At 40.9% G+C, this 23,412-nt stretch overlaps 1 protein-coding gene across 8 annotated transcripts in view; it reads left to right on the top strand.

The window, feature by feature from the left end:
* The first annotated feature begins 1,452 nt into the window (after positions 1-1,452).
* PLEKHA7 (pleckstrin homology domain containing A7) overlaps positions 1,453-23,412 on the top strand; it is a 168,222-nt gene continuing 146,262 nt past the window's right edge. For 6 of the 8 annotated variants that reach the window (XM_087745641.1, XM_087745642.1, XM_087745637.1 and 3 more), the window contains exons 1-3: positions 1,464-1,612; positions 1,763-1,839; positions 2,013-2,070. In XM_087745641.1, coding sequence (XP_087601767.1) covers positions 1,530-1,612; positions 1,763-1,839; positions 2,013-2,070 — 218 coding nt within the window. In that variant the 5' untranslated portion in view covers positions 1,464-1,529. Of the gene's footprint in view, positions 1,613-1,762; positions 1,840-2,012; positions 2,071-23,412 lie in introns of those variants that run through there. The other 2 variants (XM_087745643.1, XM_087745644.1) reach the window with 2 other exon arrangements.

Here is a 23,412-nt window from a genome sequence, read left to right as displayed (position 1 = left end):
GTCTTTTGGTTATTTAGAAGAAGAAAAAGCATACATGTATTATTTTCCCTGTACTGCAGCACTCTCCCCTCTTACACCCTCTCTACTGCATGGGTTCTCCCTCTCCCCCCACAGCCATGCCCTCAGTTGTTCTCTTCTGTTTTTCTTTGCTCACCTGCCCCCAGTCAAGCCCATCTACCCTTTCCCACCCCTCTTTGCAGCCTGTCTTTGCCCTATTTAATGCTCTCCTATCCCGAGCTAGCAAATCATCCCATTTCCTGGCTTTTTGATCCTTCCCTCTCCCCAGTATCAGAACAGCAAAAACGCCAGAGAGCCATGCTTGGCTCTACTGCTGCTGCCCTCTTTGCGAGAGGCAGGTGCAGATTTCCCCTCCTTGGCCTTCTTGCTCCCCGTCTCCTGCTGCAACTACCCCTACTGCCAAGGCGCGGGCTGGGCTGCCTCACCCATGTGCTGCTGGCTGCCATAGAGGACCAAGGGAAGAAGCGCAAGGGCTCTGCTGTGCGGCAGCCCGGCCACAGCACCCCTTTGCCTGTCCCATCCACTCTGTCCCTGGACCACATTCTCAAGCGACTGCAGCTTAGCCTGGAGCGCTTAACTCCGTCCTTAGCTTCCCTGCGCGAGCACCGGCAGAGATCTTGATGTCACAGGTCTGAGCGGGGAGCGAGTAACACGTAACTTAAGTTCACCTGGCAGGCTCTCTCATGTTACCACTCCCTCCTTTTCTAGGTCATTGATGAATATAGGGATTGGCACAGGTCCCTTGCGATACCGGTGACAGCTCTACTTTGTCAACTGACTGCTATTGACTCTCTGCTATCTTTTAACCTTGCAGAAATCGTCCCCTGTACCCGAGGTTCAAAGTCGTACGGCCTTTTTCTCCTCACCTTCCGCCATTGGTGAGAGTGTATCCCGGGTCACGGTGGAAATCAATTGCTATCACACCTGTTCTCATCCCCGCTTCTGACGCGTTTGGACGGGAGCTCGGACTCCGGGACTGGAGCGGGAGATGCACCCGGCCTCTCCACTGAGCGAGGAGCGTCGCTAAGGATGCGCGCCCTCCCCGCCAGACCCCGGCGCCGCTCCTGCCCGCACAGTACGCTGCTCGCCTCCCAGGCGCCGTCCCTGCGGCCCCCTCGGTGTCCTGCGCCTCGTGGGTGACGGCGGGGGCCGCTGCGCCTCCCTCGGGCGGGCGGCTCCGCCGGGGCGCGAGGGGACGAGGCCACCAGCCCACGCGGGACTCAGGGGCTGGGGGGGCGAGCGCCGGGCAGCGGCGGACAAAGCCGGCCGGCGCCGCCTCAGGCTCCCGCCCCCGGCTCCCGCCCCCCTTCCCCCGCCGGCTCTCCGCGGCTTCCCCGGGGCAGGCGCCTGCCTCCTCAGGGGCGGGAGGTGTCGTCCCGCGCCGGGGCGCCGCGCCTCCGGCGGCCGCGGTGGCGCTGCCGAGCAGAGCCGGGCGCTGGGCGCCGAGCGCCGGCCGCCCGCCCGCCCGCACCCCCTCCCCGGCCGGCTGGCTGGCTGCGCGCACGGCGAACATGGCGGCGGCGGTGGGGCGGGACACTCTACCTGAGCACTGGTCCTACGGCGTCTGCAAGGACGGGCGAGTCTTCTTCATCGAGTAAGGGGGCGCCGGCGGGCGGGGGCGCCGGGGGAAGGGGTGCGGGGGTGGAGGGTGGCCCCGCACCGCCGCTGCCCGCCTGCCTCCCGCCCGGGCGGGCGGCCGCACGCAGTCGCTAACAGGTGCATGTTTTCCGCTTCTCCCGCCCAGCGACCTGACCCGCACCACCACTTGGCTGCATCCTCGCACCGGGGAGCCCGTCAACTCCGGCCACATGATCCGCTCAGGTGGGTGCCGGGGGCGGCGGGCAGCCTGCCGCCGCCCTCCCCGCCCGCCGCGCACCGCTAACGGCCGCGCCGCTCCCCCTCCTCGCCCCCCGCGGCCCCTGAGGCGGCTCGGGGGCGCGGGCGAAGTTCTCACCCCTCCTTCCCCGCTTTCTTTCTCTCCCCCTCCCCTGCAGACCTGCCCCGCGGATGGGAGGAGGGCTTCTCGGAGGAGGGCGCCAGCTACTTCATCGAGTGAGTACTCCCCTGCCCCGCGCCGCCGTTGGCGGGGGGCGCTGGCGGCGCGGCCCCGGCCCGCCCGCGGGGACGCCTCAGGCGGGTGGGGGGGGCGCCGGGCCGCTTCCCCCTCCTTCCCCCGCAGCCCGGCACGGCCGCCCGTTTCATTAATGATCCACGCGAGGGAAGGTGACAACGAGGTGTGCGGTTTCGGCGGCGGGTGGGGAAAGTTGAGTGCCGGCCGCGGCGGGATGCGGCGATGCCCCCGCCTGCCGCGGCTCTCGGAGGCTAGCAACAGGTTTCCCCGGAGGCCGCTCTTCACTTTTTGTTGTTTGGTTTTTTGTTTTTTTTTTTTTTTTTTTAATCCTCTCTTCCTGGTATTTAAAGTGCTGTTTGTGGCAGGTGGAGCGTTGCATTGCTGAGCGCCGGTCATGGTTGAAGGTGGATGGTTGTTTTCTTTATTTTAAATGGCTCGTGGCTGTGGATGCAGCACTGGGAAGTTTGGCAAGCAAAAGGCTTTCAGTGTTTCTTCCCAGAGACGGGAAGAACGGGTGAAGTTGCCTTGCCTTGCCTGGGCTGGGCTGGTGGTGGCTGTCGTATCTCTTATGTAGTGTATCTTATTCAGAGAACAGTTAAAAACTTGAAACATGCTGCCTGTTAAAGCTCTCTTATTCTATGAGATGCAAGCATGTTGCAGTAAAATAGGATAATTAAGAGAGCTTCTTTCAAATGTTACATATATGAGGCTTTTACAAATGTAAACGCTGACATAAAAGTAGAGGTTTAATCAAATCAGTAAAGCTCTGGTATGCCCTGGATATAGAGTTGTGTGTCACTTACGACATCTTTGCATTTTCTTTTGGAAATCTAAATGCGTGACAAATTCAATGAAGCTAACAGAAAGGGATTGGAAAGCACTCGTTACTTCAGTGCAAGACTGGAATGGTTAACCCACATCACAAGTACAGTCTCCTATAACTGCTGGCAACTGTGTGACAGGTGTCTAGTTTTCAAATGCCTGCAGAGCGTACCCCAAAATCACAGACAAACTTGAGGTTTTTAGTAAAGATCAAACTTCAGAATGATAGTGGGCCCGGTGAAGGAGGGATTGACTGAAGGCATCGTAAATGCCTCACACGGTAGGATGTTTGTTAAATAAAATTACAGATGATCCTAAAATGTCCTTTTTTCCCTACAAAGGAGGAAAAAACCCATCAGGTCCTGTTTGCCTGAGCTGGAGAATTAATTATAGTGCTGGACTGGGCAGTTAGTTTAGCCCTCAACTAGTGAACAGGAGATTGCAGCAAGACATTGGAGGGCAGCTGAATTCTGCTTATAGCAGCCACCCTTTAACTGCGGCCAGTGTGTTGAGAAAAAAAAGGAATAAAAGTTGTTCTGGTTACATTGATGGGTGGTAGAACTCTAAAATATGATAACTGTACAGTCTGTAAATGTCATGTAAACAGGTCGTTTACATAGATACATGAACATAAACGTCTCTCCTCTTTGTAGGAATACATCTATTTGTTTTTCTGTCCTTTCCAGAAGCTTACTAGTGCAATTTTAGAACAGCTTCAATTCCTTTTCCCACCTGCTCTATTTGGAAGACCATTCTCGTGTCTTGTTTGTCAGGCAATTACAAAACTTTTAATTTCTGATCCGTTAAATTATAGTTGTGTGCAGTGCATTGTCATAACTTGTGCTAGTAGCATTATTTAGCTTGAACTGGAATTGCTGCAGGAAATGAAATATGGAATGGAGTGTGTATTTTACAGAGCAACTGGTTAAACTCAACCATCTTTAGACAAGCAAAGTTTTGTGAGGAGCAACAGCAATTTTTTGACATAAATATATTCAGCCGTACTGCTTCACACCGAAGATTCACCTGATATAGTATCATCTTCAGCAGTGATACTTCCCCCAGCACTGCTCTAGCCTCTCTGTTTTCAGCTCAGAGGCTTTCTGAGCCAAGTGGAATTTCTCAGTTTTTCTTCCGTGAACATACTGAGCTCCCCTTGTGCTCATGTAAACATCAGCATCCTTAGATGAGGATTTCCATACCTCACTGCTCTGTTCATTCCTCCTATGTTGCTTCCACGTGATGAGTTCTCAGCTTACAGAAAAGGTTACTGGTCCCTAAATGCATGATTTCACATGTTGTACTATGAAATTCCATTTTCTGGCATTCCAGCTTACAAAAACCATGAGCGCTTCTATATAACTACCCAGTCCTCTTTGCACTGGTGATAGTTTCCAGTCTGGTGTCATCCACAGAAATTTCATGAGCGTGTTCTCACTTCTTGACTACTACTTTATGCAAGGGTGTCAGAAGGAGTGCTATGAGTAACCCCTCTCTCTTGTGATAATTTCCACTATTAATACAACCTATTGTAGATTTTCCTCTTTGGTCAATTTCTTTGTGTATCTTGTAAGTCTTATTGTTATTTTAAGTATTATTTCTTTAATGAAATGAAAGTATTACTAAGTATTATATCTATTTTAAATAATTTCATGTGGGACACAGTATCAAACATTTTATTTAAATGTACAGAGGCTAACTTCACTTAGATAACTGATTTCTGGTACAGCAGTAATCAAAATGTTAGATAAAATACTGGATGTGAGCCATCTCTTACTTAAAAAAAAATTAATTAATCCTATGTCCATTTACTTCCTTGTCTTTATTACTTTCTTCAGTGCTATGGATAACCTTAAAGTATCATATAGAAAAACAAAGGTTTATAAGCTGGTCAAGCTTGATATCAAAACCAGGTAAGCTTTTCTCCCCTTTCCACATACCAGGAGTTGGAAAATTTCCAGAACTCCACTTCTGATGCATAGAAGCTTTCCAAATTAACATGCTCTCATTTATAACGTTGTTTTTTTGTGTGTGTGTCTGTGTGTCACTGCTGTTCTATAGTTAAGCAGCTGTGCTGTAGTTTAAGGGGAACTATTTTCCCTTTGGTTATTTACTCGAGGTGTTTGTATGAAATCACATCCCCTCTTAGTCTTGTTTTGCTCAACTAAATAAGCTGGGTTCTTTGTCCAGCCCTTTAAAAAGGGCTCTCCATCTGTCTGATTATCCTGTCATTCTTCTCTGCACCTCTTGGAATATGAAGTCATCTTTGTTGCATGTGAGTGAACAGAATCGTATGCTGGAATGAGCTTTTGTGAGACTCTCAAACAACAAAAGTGCTTTCTTGGCTCTAAAAATTTCTCAGCTTTCTGCATTTTAGCTTGTTTGCCTATTTGGGGAAGACACCCACGCTGACAGCACATGTGAATGCTCTGAATTGACTGATACATCCAGATCTTTCTTCTCCTTTACTGCTTTAAGACTATAATTTATATTAGGAAGCCATGTACAAAGCTACATTCTAGTTCTTCCCATTTATGCATGTCCACATCTTCCTGAATGATTTTCTCTGTTCTGATCATTCTTCAGGTTTTCTTGATAGTGGCAAACCCTATTAGCGCAGTCCTGCCTTTTATCCTAAAATCACTAAATAAAACATAAAATAAATGATGTATAAGCTGATTTTTCTGGATCTCCATTTCATAGTTTTGGTAAAATCTTGCTGTTTCTTTTGCAGATTATTTGGAACTTAAATAGCTTGTACTAAGAAGAAAATGGGGTAACTTTTTATAAAGTTTTATGTCTTTCCACATACATAGCCTCAGCATCTTTGTTACTCTTTGTCAAATAAAGATGTGGCATAATCAGCTGTACTCAATATAGATAGCAATTATGACAGGTTGCAATTTGGTCACCATTGCTTGTGAACTGTTAGAGTTTTTTCATCAATGATGTGACTTATTTCCTCTTTTCTTTGAGTGACAAAAATGCGTAAAAACAGCAATTTAACTTTTTTTTTTAAACCAAAACAATGGAGTGTTCAACTTGCTTGGTATGGCAACCTTTGCTCTGTTTTAAGAGGAATATTGATTTAGGCATGATCATAGGACTGGATGTTTCTTTGTCTAAAAGTATCATGGATGTTGCGTTTTCTGACTTTGAGTGCCGAGGACAACTTGCACTACTCTTATCCATCTGTTTTTTTTGCTTGTTTTCTCTGCTGATGTTTTTGAAATATGTTGCATTTGTTGGGCAACTGTTTTATGTTAGAGTCGCTGCAGAAAGGCTGTTGTTGCTGAGCATAGGTGGAATTGAATGAGGCTTGCTCTGGTTTGTTTCTGGTAGTTGGGTTGCTGATGTGAAGTGATAAGTGTGGTTGGCAGACTCTCTTTTTGGGGAAGGAGATGTGACATGCAGGGAAAATAGTGACCGATGGAAAAACAGTGCATGTATGCATTATAGTTCAGGCTGTTGTTTCCATTTGCTTATTATCTTTTTCTGATCATCCGAAAGACGGCTAAGTTGGAAAGCTTTGAAAGTCTGGAATGCTTTTTTTTTTTGTTACCTTCTTATAGCTTTGAAAGATTGAGATGAGTATTTATGTGAAAGGATCCATTCTTCCAGTATTAGATACCTAACTGGCTTGTATTAATGTATGTTAAAAAAAGTGTACTGCTGCTATAGAGGTGGTTTTAGAATGCTGCAATAATGTTCCACATCTCAAAGGTAATATTGCATTCAAATTGTAGCTTAAAATTAAGAACAAAAAAGTGGAAATCAGCACTTAGATATCTGAAGTTAACCCTTTATTTATTTTTTTCTGAAATCAGTTTTTAGTCCAACGTGGCCTCTTCTTCGGTTAACAGTGGATGTACAAGAAACAGAACTTTTTATGAAATCACTATTGTTCATAGCAATAGTCTGTAACCAACTGTTATTCTTTAATTTTTTTATTTAGCTTTTACTGTATACAGGAAATACACATGGTATGTGTTTCAAGGATTTGGAATAGTAAAAGAGCAAAGAACACAGAAGTTGAGGAACACCAAATTGAAGCCTGCATTTGTAATTTTGATTCTGCTGTGCCAAACACGTACGTTCAGATACCATGTCACTGAAAACCATACAAGAGCTCAGATTCAGCCGGTGTGGGCTGTAGATGATACCCAGTTAATGATTATTTAATCACAGAAGCCCAAAGGGAAGGAGACCATCTGGATTATTGAGTTCAGTCCTTTCGATTATCTGAGAAGACTCTTTTATAATCTCGTTAATAAATTAGTCAACAGTTTTCTTCTGCTCTGCAGAAATTCCTGCTTTCCCCACTCCTAGTAGGATGTTGAAGACTGTTGCTTTTTAGTGGCTGTTTAGGTGGGCTGAAGTACTACTGACTGTATGTGTTTCATGGCCTGCTGTAAATACAAATTATTATCTAGCTCTGTTTTCCGTGATGGTTATTGCTGTAGAAGCAAAAGATATTGGAGCACTTAACTACTGTGAGTAAGGAGTAGTTATGTCCCTTATAATGAGATCTTCAATATAGATTATGTCCTTTGTGGTTCTTGAACCCATGCTTAGATAAAGGCTCTCAGTGTGTAAGTAAGGCCATAAACCAATATGAAATCCACCTGTGAGGAGCTGGCCTGTGGAGTACTTCACTCTGTCACTGCTGTGTATAACCAGTTTGAGTTGCGTGGAGTTCCTGAAGTGGAATAAAGATTATGTAGCTGGAACCACATGAGAACTTCACCAACCAAAAGTGAAGATGTTTACACCATCACTAGCAAATTCGAGGATAGTCTCTGGCAAAATGAAAAGACTTTGTGTGCTGTAAAATGTCATGGAGAAACTTTGAGGGAAAGAAACCTGGACTGGTTCCATAGCAATGGGTGAAGCTCTAGTTTGCATAAATCTTGCGAGGCACCATATGCAGCAATCTGTACGTTATGACTGTTCCTAGAATGCAACCAGGAGTTGCCCTTGAAGGGACTAGACTTCATTGAGGTAATTTGTACAGGTGGAAAAACGGATATGAGTTTGAGAAGTAGAAGAAAAATACTAGAACTGGCTTTTGTGTTGAAATACGAGGGTAGGGAAGCCGTCCCATCCTGCAGTTCTGCAGAAGTGATAGGCGGTCTTGAGCGGCCTCTACTGGTTCCCTGGCAGGAAATTAGGCAGCAAGAGAAAAGCTGCCAGGATGGGCGTAAATCTGTGTTGGTGCTTTTTATTATTATTTTTTAATGTCTTGTAAGAAAGTGTTCCATTTGGGCAATGGGAAAAAAGAACTATATACAGTAAAAGGAAATAGTATTGCTTGTATGAGTTTCTCTGTATCTCTCCTCTTGCCCTTTGTTCTCCAGCTCTGGGCTTGATCAGAGAGCCTGTTTAATGTGTTTTGTTCTCCTGGAGTGTGAACAGAACTGAGCTGGGAATGTTGGGCCTGCTGGGTAGATACAGTAGCTATGTTTCATTCAAGTTGGGGAAACAATTAAGTGTCCTTTTTTGATGACAGTTAAAATGAGAGATCACTCTAATGAGTGAAGTAAACGCTGATAGATTTGTACTCCGGCAGAGATTGCTGATGATTGCAGGCAGCAAAAGAAGTACTTTGTAGTTTAGCTGCCAGAAAGCGGGAAAAGGGTATGTTTGTGCTGCCTGAATTGCAGAGTGCCCTCTGGAAGAGCAAGCTTGGAACTGTGCATAAGGAAAATGCTATGTGCGGTTTGATTCAGTGATGTATATGAATGAAGAGGAACATTGTGTGCATTCCTTGGGGGAGGGAGGAGTGTATAAGGGGAGATGCTGGTTTTTGTTTGTTTTTAAAGCAAGGCTGCACCAAGAAGTACTTAGCTTGGTTTGTCAATCCTTGTTTGCCTTTCTTCCAAAATACACACATGTTGGAAAACTGAATTTTGACTACCTGAGGAGGCCAGCAAGGATAAAATACACTTAAAGCATAGTTCCCATTAATTTGAGACTTCTTTTGGGTGTTAAACTCTCCTGAAAATCAAACGGGTGATGGAGGAACATTCTTTTATTCTGGTTGAGGTTATATGACTTATTTGTGTTGTAGCTCAGAAACAAGGGTATGAACTGGTTCTCCAGAGCTGCCAGTGTCCACGTTTTTTTCAGTACACATTCTAGCTTCTTTAACATGAATCTGTCAGAAAAACTTCATTCATTCAGCCTCTTTCCTGAAGTAGTGTCCACTTCTGCATTCATTGAACCTGTGAACCTGCAGGTGAACATGCGCATATGTTTTACGAAGCTGCATATTGCAGTGAGGGTTTCAATATTTCTGAAAGTCTGTCTAAAATGTAAAGTTTAAAAATAAATACAGTTGTACTGGGTAAGTATTGCTATAGTCTTAAAAATAGTTTTCATAATCTTGTGTTATATTTCAGACCGCTTTTAGAAGTGTGCAATATGTCTACCACATCAGATGAGGAAATAGATAATCTGTTCAACACTTTTGTTTTATTTGTTACCCATTATCTACCAGAAAAGAAAGATTCAAATATTTGGGACAGCAGAATCTTGATATTAATACTACATGTTTTGTTGAAGAAGGTTGCTTCTTCAGTCTATCAATAGCTATTAAACTCTCTAGCAGCTGGACCTAGTTAAAAGGATTACCTATCTGCAGGCAAATATATCATGCAAGATGTTTTTGTATTTTATAATGGAGGAAACAAAAAAGTACCTTTTCCAGGTGAGTCTGGCAATACTAAACAATCTAAGCAAGTGCTTCAGTGAAGAGAGAAGTGCACGCTGTGAAGTACATGGGTGCAGGTTTTTCTCCCGGGTTCTGTGCCCTGCATTTTCCCATCGTTCTGTTTGCTGCAGATGGATTATACTAAAATGAGTTTTCACCTCGCTACTGATCAAAGTTTGCCATCATCTCAAATATTTACATTTCACTGGTACAGATTAAGTGTACTGCTTCAGTATTGTAGTGCTGCCTCCCTGCAAAGACCAACTTGAATAATGTGGTGTCACAGTTACTTAATATCATACCCGATTCTATCCAGTATGACTGTATGTTCTAATTTATTGTTAAATCTAATTTGTTTTGTCTTTGCCTCTTAGTTGTGCTTTTTTAAAAAATGTGGGGTTTTTTTTTATGACCTTGGCTTGGATAACGGCAAAGGATGGGGCTAAAACCTCATTTTATTTGTATTTTAATTGTCTTTTCCTGCAGCATTATTAGACAATTTTACAAGGTCTGCTCTGAGACATTATCCTTAGAAGCAGAACTTTTAAATTAAAAGCAGATTTGTAATTAAAGATGTTAAAATCCAAGAAGAATCTGGTTAAGCGCCCAACCCTTTTCTCTTTGATTATCTGCCACGTGGTACTTGGCAAGAACGTCACTGACTTGTCTAGACAGGTACAAAAGCTTCTTAGCAATACATGGTAGGTATGTGCTTTTCTGCCTGAAGTTTTCTGGTTAAACCCTTGTTTTCCTTATTGCTTATCTGTATCTTCAAAGGTTTTATCTTTAGTTTAATAGAAAGTACAACCAAAACCACAAAACTTTTAAAATGAGGTTTGGATACACTGCTGAAGCGAAGTATTTGAGTAATACTGGATTTTATTTACAATTCTTTGTCAAATGAGGACTTTTATTATATTTTTATTACTTCCTAGAGGCCAAATATCCTGAACTAAGAGCAGAGTACTGAGCATTTTGAAAATACATGTTGATTCCACAACATGGAGGTGATTTTTTTTTTTTTTTTCCCCAGGAGCTTTGTATAGACTGTGATTGTCAAATATGACTAAGCAGAAAAGCTGCTGTTAATTTCCTCCTTTATTTAATCCGAAAAAATGTAGAGTTACTGGCTTTTTGCAAGCTGCATTTTTGTTTCAAAATGTCATAGTTTCACCGTCATCTTCAAACTAGCAAAATGCTTGAGCAGCAACTTCCACTTAACTTTCATGTTTACTTGGTTCTTTGCTTTTTGCTGTTATCTCTCTGTCCCTTTTCTAGGCAGAAGACTGACTCATTTTGATTAACTTAGGATATTGGTATTTATATAATGGAGAACAATGAAAAACTAGAGGCACTGTTTGTTTATCAAGCAGTGTAAATCAGAGGGCAAAAGGCAAATGTAACTTTTTTTTTTTTTAAATAGGTGTCTTTTAAAGCCAATTTTTCGGTGTTTTAAATGTGTGCTCTGCAGGTTAACCTCTTGGTGCTTGAGTTCAATGCCTACTTTGGATCAAAGGGAAAGAAATGGGGCTTATCCTAATACCTAGAATAATAAACCTGTTAGATCTATTTCAGCAGAATGTTTAAACACATCTGGAGACAGAACTATGCTAGTGGGTGTGATTCACTATATGTAATTTTCACTGGTTAGTAAAGCGGCATTGGTAGTATTTTCTTTATATATTTCTGAAGATCAGGAGTTGTAACATTAGCTGTTTGCATGGTGAGGCAAGACTGACAAAGTCTGGATGTAGACAGTTGTTCCGGAGGACATGGTGCTTCAAAACCATGTTGAATTGCACGTACTAAATTAAAATTTAATTAATTAATTAAGTTAGCTGCAAAATTATGAAAACGATTTTTCTTAGATGGCAATTGTCAGCCACTTGATATTTATTGTTACGATCTTAGGATATCAGCCCTCATTTTTTATTTAGAGAGAGTAATTTGTGAACATGCCAAATTTTTTGATGTGAAGTCGTTGCTTGCTTTCCAGTTAAGACAATGATCTTGTCAAGTGGCTTGAGAAAATGTTTTTATTTCCTTCCTTGCAAATGATAGATTGATGTTGTTCTTTAAATGCTACTTTTGTGCTTTACTTTTTTAGCACAGCAATACTTGAATACCTAAAACTATTTCAGATAGCGATAAGATTTATTCCTTCAACACTCTGCATGTTATTACTCCCAGTATTCAACTTTAAATAGCCTGACCTCTTTCTTTTTGCTCTTCCAGTTAGCTATGTAGTGAGTTGCAGTTTGAGGTCATTTATATTTAAAAAAAATAAATCAATGGCTTATTTTTACTTGTCTCATGCAAAATAATTATATGAAATTCTTTTAATAAGCAGATTACAGGTATCAAGTTGGGCTTTGATAGACTCATTTAACAGTGCATTTAGTCCTTTCAGTAGAAATGTGAAGTGATAAATCTTTACTTCATCAAGGTGCTAATCTCAGTGTAACGGATACTCTTCAGTGTCACTGGCTGGTTTTTATCCTCGTACTGCTAACTTGTTTGAGGGTGGACAGCTAAATCTCCAGGTAAAGAGTCTTTCTTGAGAGTTGCATTTCCATGCCTTTGGACAGTATTGAATTGTCTGAGGAAATATTGAAACAACAGAACAGAGGAAGGCAAATTGAAATTACTGAGGTGTATGACAATGTCATCTGACAAAGAAGTAAAACAGCACGCGCTTTTATGACTTTCAGTATATTTCCATGTGTGGCACGTGATTGCTGGGCATTCATTATGTGAATTGTTAGGCATTGAAATTCAGGTTTTGCTTATGGATTTTTATTGCAGTTGAAGGATTAAAAAAAAAACTCAGGTAGAAACATAAATTGCCGTTATTCCTGAAGTAAACATTACTAACCCAGAACATCTAGTGTGAAGGTTAAACACAAGATATGACAATACACGATTAAGGCATTCAGACATAACACCCAGTATTTGCTGTGCAGGAACTGTCTTATTGATGCAGGATAGTCTTTGCTTAGAGATTTACAAATAATACGGATATTTAAATTCTGGTAGTTTCCCTCTCCCTTACTGAGCAATTTGAGATGCTGCAACAATATTACTGGCTTTGCCAGGTGATCCTGAGAATTTCAGTAGAAATTTCAAATTTTATGTGAGATTTAAATACCCCTTGTACTTGATGGATTTCTTCACTGGATGGCAACATTCACTCCTGTGGACTGACTACAGTAAGGAATCATAGAATTGTTTAGGTTGGAAAAGACCCTTAAGATCATCAAGTCCAACCATTAACCTAGCACTGCCAAGTCCACCACTAAACCATGTCCCTAAGCACCACATCTACCTGTCTTTTAAATACCTCCAGGGATGTGGACTCAGCCACCTCCCTGGGTGGGCAGCCTGTTCCAGTGCTTGACAACCCTTTCAGTGAAGAAGTTTTTCCTAATACCCAATCTAAACCTCCCCTGGCACAACTTGAGGCCATTTCTTCTCACCCTATTGCTTGTTACTTGGGAGAAAAGACTGACCCCCCACCTCGCTACACCCTCCTTTCAGGTAGTTGTAGAGAGTGATAAGGTCTCCCCTCAGCCTCCTTTTCTCCAGGCTAAACAACCCCAGCTCCCTCAGCTGCTCCTCATAAAACTTGCTCTCTAGACACTTCACCAGCTTTGTTGTTCTTCTTTGGATGCAGAAGATGGGATCTCAGCTGTGACTTTCCCTTGGGATGGCTGCAGAGTCAGACGGTAGCTGAACTGCAGGGGCAGTGTCTGAACCGGTGGTTCCCAAGGGGCTCGCTGTGCTCGCCACACACCGGTGCTGCACATCAGTCAGCAGTGGGTGGCCAAGGGGCAGGGTGGGCTACATGCCAGGCTCAGCAGCTAGTCTGTGGGTAGCTGGCTGCTCGCACTGGGCCAGCAGAATCATCGTTCCAGTTCTAATAATAATAATAAAAAAACATGCCCCAAACATTGGAAGTTTGTGAAAACACTGTTTAAACTGAGTTTACGTGAATAAGATAATCAACATTAGCAGAAGAGAAGGAATGATGGGAAGTAATTTTGGAAATGTAGCTAAGTAGTGCATTGAAAGCTTTTCGATGTCGATTTTTCGATGTGTCTATATGTTCGCAAATTAGAAAAGAGACAAAGCATTTTGAACAGTCAGCAGTGTGAACTTGAAAAGGCCAGAAGCAGTGTTCGCGTTGGATACTATGGACTGTTTCAAATACAGCTTCTGGGGGATTTAAAATAGCCCCCCCCGCCAATCTATGTCTTCTTTCTGCAACTTTTGCTGCATCAGCATTGCTTATAAGGAAGCTCGCAGTTTTTTATTTTTCCCATTGACCAGGTGCAATGGTCAGCTATTGTGCCTGAAGTTCTTGTCCTGTCACTGGTCAAACTTGTGGTTCTGGTAGCGTAGGGGTAGCTGGGTGATGAGGCTCTTGGAAAGCTGCAGAAAAAGACAAGCAGGTAAGGCTCAAGCAGTGAACGACGGATCTGTATAGATCAGCCATCTCTGGGGAGAATAAATTCTTGAGTGAGTGGTGGACAGGATGTAAAATTTACTTATGTGGGAGGGTTGCAAAGCATTGGTTTAAACTAGTTGCAAACGAACTATTAAGTGGTACTGATAAATAAGATGGGCTAAAGAGAGAAAACAAGGAGGAAAACTGAAGCTTCTGTGTATGGATAATGTGACTTTTCTCTTCCCTCACCAGAAAAGTAGCAGTCAGAGAGAAGGGAGCTACAGGAGTTAAATTTTTTACAGCTCATCTTCCTCAGTGGATCTAATAGGGGAACTACAGTTAGCAATTTGAGGGGTGTCTCTGAAAACCAGCGTGCTGTTCCTGTGTCACTGTGGCAGGCAGACAGCAGAAGTAAACTGTGGTTTGTGGAAGTCAGATTAAGCGTTGCCTGAAATCTTAAAAAGAAGTAGCTGTAGATTGTGTTTTTAAGTAATGTGAGTAGTAAGGCTACAAGAATTTTTGAATTACTGAGGTACAGAAGAGGATTTTGTTTGTGTAGGGAGATGAGAAGACTTGTAAATTTATGTTTAGGCTATCATACAGCTATTTCCTGAGTGGTTTCTTTAGCTATGATGAGGTACATTGCAAATAGGCCTGCTACTTTTCTTTTTTGTGTGTGGGAGTAGAAAAAACCTGAATTTTTATAGATAGTGGCCTGTTAGCGAATATTAGGTTTGTTTCCTTTAGAAAGAAAATTTCAGATGGTTTATTTCTGATGAATTTTTAAGATTTCTGTGATTAGAAGCACAATAAGAAATTCTGTTAATGAGTTGAACTGTGATAATTCCAAATGAGGTAATGCAGATGGAATCAGTTTAAGAAAAGTTCAGCATCAGTAATTTTTGTTTTCCCCAGAATGTTGATGATAAATAAACTTTCTTCCTTTTATCTCATCTTTCAGGAATTCCATTAATGATAACAAACATGTTTTCTACCTGTTATTGGGTCTGTATAATGGTTTTGGGTGAAACTGAATTAAAGAAACATGCTGAGAATGCTGTTCTTGGTGAATTTCAGCATTTGTAAAACATGTAGGTGAAAATATAAAATAAATTGAGCATGATTATATGTTCAGTTGAGTTAATGAAGTTCTTAAGTATTCTGTCACAAGGTTTCTTGGTTCCGCAGTAGCACAGAAATCTGAGAGATTGTTGACCTCTGTAAATATATTAAAAATTCAACTGGATTATTCATTTTTGTGTTTTATTCAGCTCAGCAGCTTCCATGCCAATTAACTTGACATTCCATTTATTGTGGCTACTGAAGTTTGTAGTGAAAATGCTGAATTGCAGTGTAAGACTTGTCTGCCAGGGAGGTGAGTAGAAATACAAAGAAGGTATGAATTCGGAGTGCTACAGTCTGTGGAGAAGTAGTGTTAGGAAAGCCTCTGTTTTCAGCTGATCTGAAGGCAGCATGCTTATTTCTCAGTTGTGTTGTGGCTTTATTTAGGTTGAGCTCTAGTTCAAAAGCTATGAAAAACGTTGAGGCAACATCTGAACGTGCCATGTAGGAATGGAGTACTGTAAGAAAAACCAACCTTCCTGGAAGCTTTTAACTATTTGTGAGGTAGACAAAAACCATTTCTGTCTAATAATTAAATAAATTACTTTTTGCGGGGAAGTAGAGAGTCAGTAGAAGTTAGCATTAGTTGGAACTGCTGTCTTCATAAACGAAATGACTTCTATCTATGAAATATACCCTGCTTAACAATTGAAATAGTTTTGCTTACTTGTAGTTGTTTGTATAATTTTTTGGATTTTTCTGAATTTGTTATAAGAAATCCTTCAGTGGGTATTTCATGCTGCACCAGTGTCTCCAGAAATGAATGTTTGGTGACCTGGAGCAGAGGTCACAAAGCGACTTAAATTGTGGCAGTAAATATGTGGGTCCCACTTGCATTTAACTTCTGAAGTGAGCTAAAATAAAAAGTCTCTTATTAGTATGTGATAACAATGGATTTTTTATATTTTGTGATAAACTGCTTTTGGAGTGCTTCACATAATTTTAAATAGTAAATTTTGATTTCATTTTCTATTTTCAAATACTGGTTTTAATCTAGAACCATGTAAATTTGTTCTTCCATTCCTAGTGGGTTATAAATTGCAAAAAGAAAAAGGAGTTTAAGTGTGTTCCTGGTAGTTTTTCTCAGCTTCTGACATAGTTGTGAACTGAATTAGCTGAATAAGAGGAGGAATATTTTCTCTGTGCCTGCCCAGAAGCTAAAGCATTATACAAACTTTTGAAAGCAGTTTAGAGGTACAAGAATTGCTTTATCACCATGTGTTATGGGCAAGTTAAATTAACAAGGATGATGTTAAAATGTGGAGTTTCCGATACAATAGGAGAGATTTGTGTGACGTTGTTGTGTTGAAATAATCATGTATGCATACATTTTGAAAAGCTCCTGATACAGTCTTGCATCAATGTCTTAAAAGCAAGCCTTTACACTTCATCTGCTATTAGGAAAAAAACAATCACAAACCCCTGGAATTTTAAATGCTATATGTAAAAAAAAAAAAAAAAAAAAGACGGAATGACACAAAGAAAAAATTTCACATCTAAGTTAGCAATTGCTTTTATAATGGCTTCCCCTCTTTAAGAAAGAAGCAGAGCTCTGATCTTGGAAGATTTGGACAGCGAAGTTATTCCCTCTACCTAATCCATTTGTGTCAAAATGCATTTATGATAAAATACATTTATAATGATGTAGCTAACAGCTTCTCCCCTCCCCCTGCAAAAAGCATTCTTGAAGCTCAAGCAGGTCAAAGAGCGTCTAGTGGAAGCTTTTTTTTCTGTCTCATGCTGGATAAATAAATCTTCTGAGAGGTGAGCACTTGCCATCTTCATAAGACAACATTATAAATATGCTACTTAGTGAGACAAATGGCTTTGAGGAAATATTTCTGTATTGGGTATTATTTTTCTTGATGCTAGGAAGAAAAGTTGTATCTCTTTTGAAAAAGCTTTGGAAAATGGTAGGAGCAATTCTGTTGTAAGTCTTTCCTGGAATTCACGCAGTTTCAGCTGTTAAAAGGTCAGTCAGAGATTTGCAGTAAACTTGTAGCTTGCAGGTGTTGTTCTGTTAATTTTCCTTCTTTTTTTAAAGTGTGGACCTTTACCATTGATTGGGGTAAAGACTCTTATCACTAACTCGATATTCAGATAGACTAGGGTAACTTTTACAGTGCAGCTTTTAATTTATTTTTTATTTTTTAAGGTGGCTAATCATGAGGATGGCTACTTTCTGGTCAACAGGTCTAACAATTAGAGGAAGGAGTTTGTACTTAATCTGAAATATGACAGGAGAAGAATGTCCTTTAAAGCTTTCTAGATTTTACATTGATACCTCCCCCTGCCCCTGGTGTTGAAAACAGTTTCTACAGGGCATGAAAAACAGGTTTATAGTTGGGTAATGCTTCTCTGGAAATAGAGAAGATCTGTAAAAAAATTGTAATAAAACCAGTTTTTAGAGATGTTCTATTTTGGAAAGCAACGGTTTGATTGCTCAGAAGAAAGGCAGACCAACCCATTCAAATGGGCTACTGCTTAGTATGTCCTTAATGTGGATTTTTTTTTTTTTAATAGGTGTAGGCTTCTCCTTAGATTGCCTGCTAAAGAAGCTTATCTTAAGTGTCACGGCTGCCTTTTTAAAGTTGACTTGTGTAAGGGTATCATGTCCTAGTTGCTCAGAGTAGCTGCAAACAACTAAGGGACCTACAATAGCCGAATACTTGCCTTCTTTACACAATTGGTACTAGTGATGGTATAAATACTGTCACTGATGGGAAGGTGCTCCTAGTTTCAAGAAAACTGAGATACTTGTGACCTGTGTAATCAGTACCATTTGTTTAAACTTGAATACACTGAAGTGAAATTGTAAATGACAGACCTTCTTAGCATTCAACTGCTCAAGGATTATGAAGAGTTATTTCCTGTAGGGGTTGGGAAATGGTGTTCTCTGCCTGAATGGGTAGGCTGGTGCTCTGGAGAGGAGACTTGCTGAGTCAAGATGGGTGGGTGCAGAGATTAAGAATTTCCTTCCAGGATGAGAAGACAAAGAGAGAGGCTAAGAGAGCTGCAGACATCTTGGGACAGCACAGGTTGGTGATCTGGGCTAAATTACGGAGAGAGGAGTTTTTGTTATGATATGCCTGAGGAAGGCTGGTTGAAGAGGAAGCCTCGCAAGGCTGCATACTACTGATTGGAGACTTCTCTCTTCCAGTCTTAGGTGTGGCTTAATAGCTATTCTGAGGTAATAAGGAAACTTGGTGATTTCTTTTTCTCTTCTTCCTCAACCCATACCGCTCCTTTTATATGTGTGTGTACACACATACATGTTTTTCTTATATTCTGCAGGCAGTGGAGGAGAACTACATACAGTTGTATGAAAGACTGCACCTTTGATAGGTTGGGGTCTTGACCAGATAACTGGTTTGGTAGATCTTCTTATGGCTTGGTTTTACTCAGTGTCTGATAGTTAACTTTTCCTTTTAGGTAGCAAGACCAGGATGTAGGAAACACACACAAGCTAGGATAACTCTGAAAGGAAATATTGATTTATTGGTTTCAAAAGGGATGAAAAACTTGGTTGTACATAGAAGGAAAAGGGCTGTTGGACTGTTACACCTGGAAGAATGCAGCTTAATGACTCTTGATTCTTTTCTCTTTGAAAATCTTTACTGGAAATGCCGCATGAGCAAAATGATCAAAAATATCTCAAATCCTACTGATTTCACGTGTTGTCATGCTGGGTTGGTAAACTCCCTTGCCATAATCCTGCGTGGTTTCTGAACTGTCCGAGTAGCTGTGCAGCATGGCTAACAGGGCTTTGTCTCGAGGAATCTGCTCGTATGTTCAGTGTCGGCGATGTGTGCGCTTCCATGACCATTGCGTAAAGCGTTGTCATCTGGGGGGCCCAGACTGCTGCAGAAATATGGGGTACAAATAAGCCCGCAGTGCGTGCATCTGACTATTCGCAGAAGGCTTGCATCTCAGCTACATACAAACCAAGTTTTGAGAAAAAGCTCAGTGACGCTTGTCAAAAAGGATTTTTTTTTTTTTTTTTATGTTTACATCTGTGCTCTTACAGATGAAATGACAGCGACTTCACTAAGGATTAAATGATTATTTTAAAAGACATTGTTTTTATAACAAGTATTTAAAAAAAAATTCTTGGAACTTGAAAATTCAGTTGAAGACTTTGAAAATGCCTTTGTATAAACCAAACATGGATGGTTTCTGTCTGAAAAGAGAAAGTTTCAGATACTCAGGTAATGTTTTGTTATTTTCTAAAGCTGTCTGAATATTCCAACTGAAATTTCAGGCTTGATTGAGGGTTTATAATAGGTTGTGAAAGTGTTGTGTGGGTTTTTTTCTTGTTTTTAATTATTGCACTGAGGTAAAAATACTGGCTGAATATTTTCCTGTTTGACCAAAATGTGTTGTGTTTTGTTTTTTTTTTTTCCCCTCCTCTCAGCCGTAACATTTCAAACTTGCCTATTTGCTCCTGTGTTGCAGCGCGCAGCGCTACGGATGCCACCACCAGCTCGGTCCGAGTGCTTGTAGTGAGCGCACATTAGTGAAATACGACCATGCTCTGGGTTGTTGCAGATTAACTGGCAGCTGAAATATGGTATTCCTGTGCTTACAAACAATTGTTTCCTACTTGAGCTGTGTTTTGAAAAAACAGAGTAACACCTTTCACAGCAGACTCTTTACATAGGAGCAGGACGAGGGAAACAAGCTGTTAGTGACTATCCTCATGAATAATCTGGCCGGCTGCCAAGCAGCCTGAATTGCCATCGGTTGGGAAAATGCAACCAAGAGAGATGTGTTCAAGAATGTGCTCTTAACTGTGCGGTATTGTAGACGCGAGATGGGAGGCTGCCCCCCTCGCTGGGCATCGGAATTTCAGTGCCTCTTGAGGTTTGGCTTCAGTTGAAAAGCTTTCTTGGTGTTTTTTTTTTTTTTTTTGGTTTGCTTGCAAATGAACCGCTACCTTAACGTCATTTTGGCAGACTAAGAGTTAAAAAGCAGCAAAAATAAAATCTGTGTGAAAGATGTCCCTTTCAAATAAGGGAATTGAAGTGTCACGGTCACATTTCTATTAACAGAAAAATATGTAGTGTGCTAGCTTGGGGGGGGGGGGGCGGCACAAATCTGCTGGGTGGTTGTCTGTTGATTGCAGTTGTCTGTTGATTGTTCCTCTTAAGTTCAGTGGTACACCTCTGAGGATTAGTAGTCTATGGGGATGAGAGTGAGGCAGTCCTGCAAGTTGTCGCCTCTTGTTGGAGATGTTCAAGTGCATGGATACTTTCCCAGCAAAGCTGTTTTTACGCTCTTTCTTTAATAAAAGGTTCCAAACAGCACAAAGATTCCCCTTTCAGGAATCTGCCGAAGTGACAGTGCTCTGTTCCCAGAACAGCTTTCCCCAGGAATTTGATTATGCTTAGATTTACAGGAGGGACTAGATGTTCTCACTAACACTCAAAAAAAGGAAAATGAAAGAACCACATAGAAAAACTAAGTTCAGGCATTCATTCAAACTCTGAACAATGTCTGCAGTTTCAGTTTAGTTTATTATGGGCTTTCCCATCTCATTTTAGTTTCAAAATAAGCCCTGAGTAATACATTCTTGTTTTAAAATTTAAGTTGAAAGAACTGAGAGCAGGCTTTGCAGGGTTCTGCTGTGCCACAAGAGGGCAATTTTGGTGCCAACTCTCCAACTATTAAGGAATAAATGTGCTTTTAAATGTCTCACTTTAGATGAATTAATCTTGAAAAATAGAATTGAAATTATGCATCTTTTGTCCAAACTCCTGAGTTTCATAACCAAGAAAGAACAGTTTGAGATCTTTGTTTTCCTAGTTAACATGGAATTGTTGAATGATTTTTGTAATTGCATAAAGCCGGAGAATTCAAAGCAGAATTGTGTTAGATTCAGAATTTTGTGCCTGGTGAAGTTTATTTAAATGATCTGCCTAGTATTGGTTACAAAGAATTAAGTTGGACATTGAAGAAAATACGATGCTAGAACTGTTTTCCTCTTAGGACCAGTAACTTAAAATAATGTGGTTCAATGTGGAAGATGGTGATCGTAAGAACAGTGTATTCTTTTGTTCTGTTATATGGAATTCAAGACTAATAAAACTAGAGGAAATGTACTCTAAATACAGCAACATAAAATGCTTTAAATCATGCAAGATATCATCATGATAACGTTTTATAGAGTTTGCATTTTATCACTGAAGATCAGTAATACTGTAAATGGGAGAAGAAAATGTGCATAGTAAGTTTGACTTGCTGTTTAATTCAGAGATGCCCACCCCTTGCAGTGGGACGAGCCACAGTTTCTTTCAGTAAGCCCTAGAAGACCTATGCCTGTTGCCTCCTCCTTGGGCATGAGGATGTCTGCATGCGATTGCTTCATCATGTGCCTGGGACGTGTGTGTGCCTGTTAGCTGTGGGTGCATATCCTCTTAACAACATGGAGGCGTCCTCCAGCGTGTGCTCTTCTCAGGTGAGAGGATACATTCACGTACTTCAGTTGTTTATCTTGATTCCCAGACCTGTCATGTGATAAGGGGGCTCTTTACTCATAAAAGAGAATTGTAGGAGCAGAATGCCAGAAGAGTTTATCCAACTTAAAATACGTCTGGTTTTGAGCATTCCTCAGGAAATATGGCCGCAAGGAACAGCATATAAGCCAGATGAATCGTTCTGGCAGGTTTGGTTTGTTATGCCAGCTCAACTAATCTTCAGGGGCTTTCCAGTCTCACTGAACAGAAAACATAATTGTGGTAGGATTTTGTTTGTTTGTTTGTTTTTTAAAACATGGCAATTTGAGGCTTGTGAAACATTGTTCATGCTCTCGGGTTGGTGGGCCAAACTTAGGATGAAGGCATTAGCAAATACTAGAAAAACAACATTAAGATTTTAGAAAGTTGACACAAAAATTCTAACTGCAGCAAAATTTGGCTAGATTGTTTTAATGTAATTTTTGCTCCACCAAATTCACGTTTAAAAAAACCCCCAACTTCTTTAATAACCAGCACATACATTATTAGCTTCAAAGGTGATATCAGGTCTCCGTCCATAAAAACTTAAGTTATGGAAATACCTTTAGCTTTATGTACTTCACTCACTTGGCAATATTGCTGTCGTGTTAACATTCTAAAATACTCCAATTCATACATGAAATTATACTGAAATTGTGTCTTTAAAGGTCAGTGGTATGCTCTGCATCAAGAAAACAGAGAACTGTGTTTTTGTCATTCTGTTCTAGAGCATCTCTGCATGGTTATTCAAAGGATGGTTGAAGCTTTCTGAATACTTAATGTGGAGGGGTATGATATCACCAATAATTTTTGTACATCAGTTAAATAATGTGGATGCTTATTTATAATAATGCTGTTCAGTTAGATTTGGCATGGTTCATTATGAAAAACATGAATTCTTCCGCTGATGTAGTTTTCTATTGGGAATGTTTTTTATTGTGCTGTATATTTTTCTTGAAATTTATGGGCTTTTGTATATGACATGCCTGTTTTTGTGTCTTGCTTGCCAATAATCAGATTAGTTCATTGCTTGGTTTGTTTGTGGGTTTTTTCCCTTTAAAAGAAAATCTACTTTATTGGCTTTTTAAAAAAAATTAAAGTAGTATGCGAAAACACTGTTGTAATGCATGTGCTTTGAAAGAAGAAATAGCAAACTGAATACATGCTGAAAGAAAGGATAACCTTAACAGATTTTTTTTTTTTAAACTGGATTCTTCAGTGCTCCTCTGTGTCTTTTAACAACTTTGTTTTGAGGCTGTTACAGAATTTTAATCTTTTTGCAATGAGCAAGTGCATGTGCTGGTAACTCCTATTGTTTACCCTTAAGGAACAGTGTTTTGTCATTAGAAAGAGTTTATTAACACTAGGGTGGCAATTAAAAACATTCTACCTATTTCTATTTTTAAACCTTTTTAGCTTGTTTTTTGCACAGAAATTCAAAAATAAGTAGTTCCAAAGTAAAGCTCTATTCTTTTCACGGTGTTAGGGATGACAATCAAAAATGTAGAAAGCTGCCGGAGATTTGGGTTTATACGTGCCTTTAGAGAGACTCTGTTGAATGAAAATGAATAAAGGCTAAGTATTTGCAGTCTTTGGCTAGCCCTTCTTGGATTCTTAAAGCGTGTTCGTATAAGAAATACTGTCATAATTGGCACCAAGTAATTATTGTTATGAAAGTCTTAATTGAGGCTTGGCTTGGATTACTCACGGAATCTCTGTTGTTTTC

The sequence above is a fragment of the Nipponia nippon genome, unplaced genomic scaffold (assembly GCF_047370975.1).
Source record: "Nipponia nippon isolate SJK-2023a ecotype South Korea unplaced genomic scaffold, ASM4737097v1 scaffold_10, whole genome shotgun sequence".
Taxonomy (NCBI): Eukaryota; Metazoa; Chordata; class Aves; order Pelecaniformes; family Threskiornithidae; genus Nipponia; species Nipponia nippon.
The sequence above is the reverse complement of the archived record's forward strand: the minus strand, read 5'-3'. Positions and strand labels throughout refer to the sequence as shown.